At 45.0% G+C, this 1,502-nt stretch overlaps 1 protein-coding gene across 1 annotated transcript; it reads right to left on the bottom strand.

The window, feature by feature from the left end:
* Positions 1-327: 327 nt before the first annotated feature.
* Positions 328-917, bottom strand: LOC100686302 (glyceraldehyde-3-phosphate dehydrogenase-like). The gene is made up of 2 exons (XM_038582452.1): positions 676-917; positions 328-547 (listed from the first exon to the last, which is right to left on the bottom strand). The coding sequence occupies exons 1-2, from the start codon at positions 915-917 to the stop codon at positions 328-330; spliced, it is 462 nt and encodes a 153-aa protein (XP_038438380.1).
* Positions 918-1,502: the final 585 nt, after the last annotated feature.

Raw genomic sequence — 1,502 nt, 5'->3', positions numbered from 1 at the left:
TCAATTCAAATAGAAGACAACATGAGTTTAGAATTGTCACACAGTATCTCTCTAAATTATGGCTGAAAAATATGTGCTTATTTATTTTTCATTTTGAGGGCTACAGTATACTTTATTGATGATATATGATAAGGTAGAGGCTACCCATTCTCCTCCTCTTCTTTAGGGGGTGTGGGATAGAAACTGTGTAGAGGTTGAGAGATTCTCAGTGTTTGGGGGGATGAGTTGGGGCCAAGACTCCTCAGCAGTTGAAGGCTGCTCTCTTCTTCATGTTCTCTCTGGGGGTTCATGGTCCAAGAGGCCATCTGGACCTCCAAAGTCCACCGCTCAGTTGATGTAGTCAAATTCATTGTCATACCAGGAAACGAGCTTGACAAAGTGGTCATTGAGAGCAATGCAAGCCCCAGCATCAAAGGTGGAAGCATGGGCATTACTGTTAAAGTTGTAGGAGACAATCTGATCCTCAGTGTAGCCCAGAAAGCCCTTGAAGGAGACTTTTGATGCCCGCTTCACCACCTTCTTGATGTCATCCTTAGTTTTTGAAGTTCTACATGAGGCAAGTTGTATTTGACAGCTTTCTCCAGGTGGCAGTTTAGGTCCACAACTGACACTTTGGATGTGGGGACATAGAAGGCCATGCCAATGATCTTCTTTCACATTCAGCTCAGGGAGGACCTTAGCAGGGCCAGAAGAAGCAGGGATGATGTTTTGGGCAGCCCCTTGGCCATCACACCACAGCTTCCCAAAGGGGCCATCCACAGTCTTTTGGGTGGTAGTGATGGCATAGGCTGTGATCCTGAGTCCCTTGAGGATTCAAAGCTGTCATGGATGACCTTGGCCAGAGGAGCCAAGCAGTTGGTGGTGCAGGAGGTATTGTTGATAATCTTCAGGTAGTTGTCATACTTCTCATGGCTCATGCCTGATACAAACATGGGGGCATTAGCAGAAGGCAGAGATGATGACCCTCTTAGCCTCACCCTTCAAACTAATCCGAACCTTCTTCATAGTGGTGAAGATCTCAGTAGACTCCATAACATACTCAGCACCAGCATCACCCCATCTGATGTCAGGATCTTACTCTTGGAGTATAAAGATGGGCTTTCCACTGATGACAAGTTTCCTATTCTCAACCTTGACTATGCTGTTGAAATTGCCACAGGTGGAATCATACTAGAACATGTAGATCATGTAGTTAAGATCAATGAAAGGGTCATTGATGGTGACAATACCCACTTTTCCAAAGTTAAAAGCAACCCTGGCATCCAGGAGCCCAATACAGCCAAATCCATTTATTCTGACCTTCACATCATGTCTTGTGATGCAGCTGGAATTGCTGCATCCCAACAGATGTGGCTGTCTGTCAAACAGAAAGGAGCAGGGAGCCAATATATGCTTTTTAAAATCTATGGAAACCACTTGCGGCAAAGACGGGCAGTCAAATTACCATACAAAGCTCAGTGTCTCCTGTGTTCCTGTTAGGCTTAGGAATGTTTATCTCATTT

Source organism: Canis lupus, chromosome 32 (assembly GCF_011100685.1).
Source record: "Canis lupus familiaris isolate Mischka breed German Shepherd chromosome 32, alternate assembly UU_Cfam_GSD_1.0, whole genome shotgun sequence".
Lineage (NCBI taxonomy): Eukaryota > Metazoa > Chordata > Mammalia > Carnivora > Canidae > Canis > Canis lupus.
Note: the sequence above shows the minus strand (reverse complement) of the source record. Positions and strands in the feature narration are given on the sequence as shown.

What these genes read in the sequence shown, in the direction of transcription:
- LOC100686302 (XM_038582452.1), bottom strand. Translation starts at nt 917, where the DNA reads ATGAGCCATGAGAAGTATGACAACTACCTGAAGATTATCAACAATACC. An exon ending in CTTCTTCTGGCCCTGCTAAG is followed by an intron (nt 548 to 675) that starts GTCCTCCCTGAG and finishes TGCCTCATGTAG; the next exon opens with AACTTCAAAAACTAAGGATG.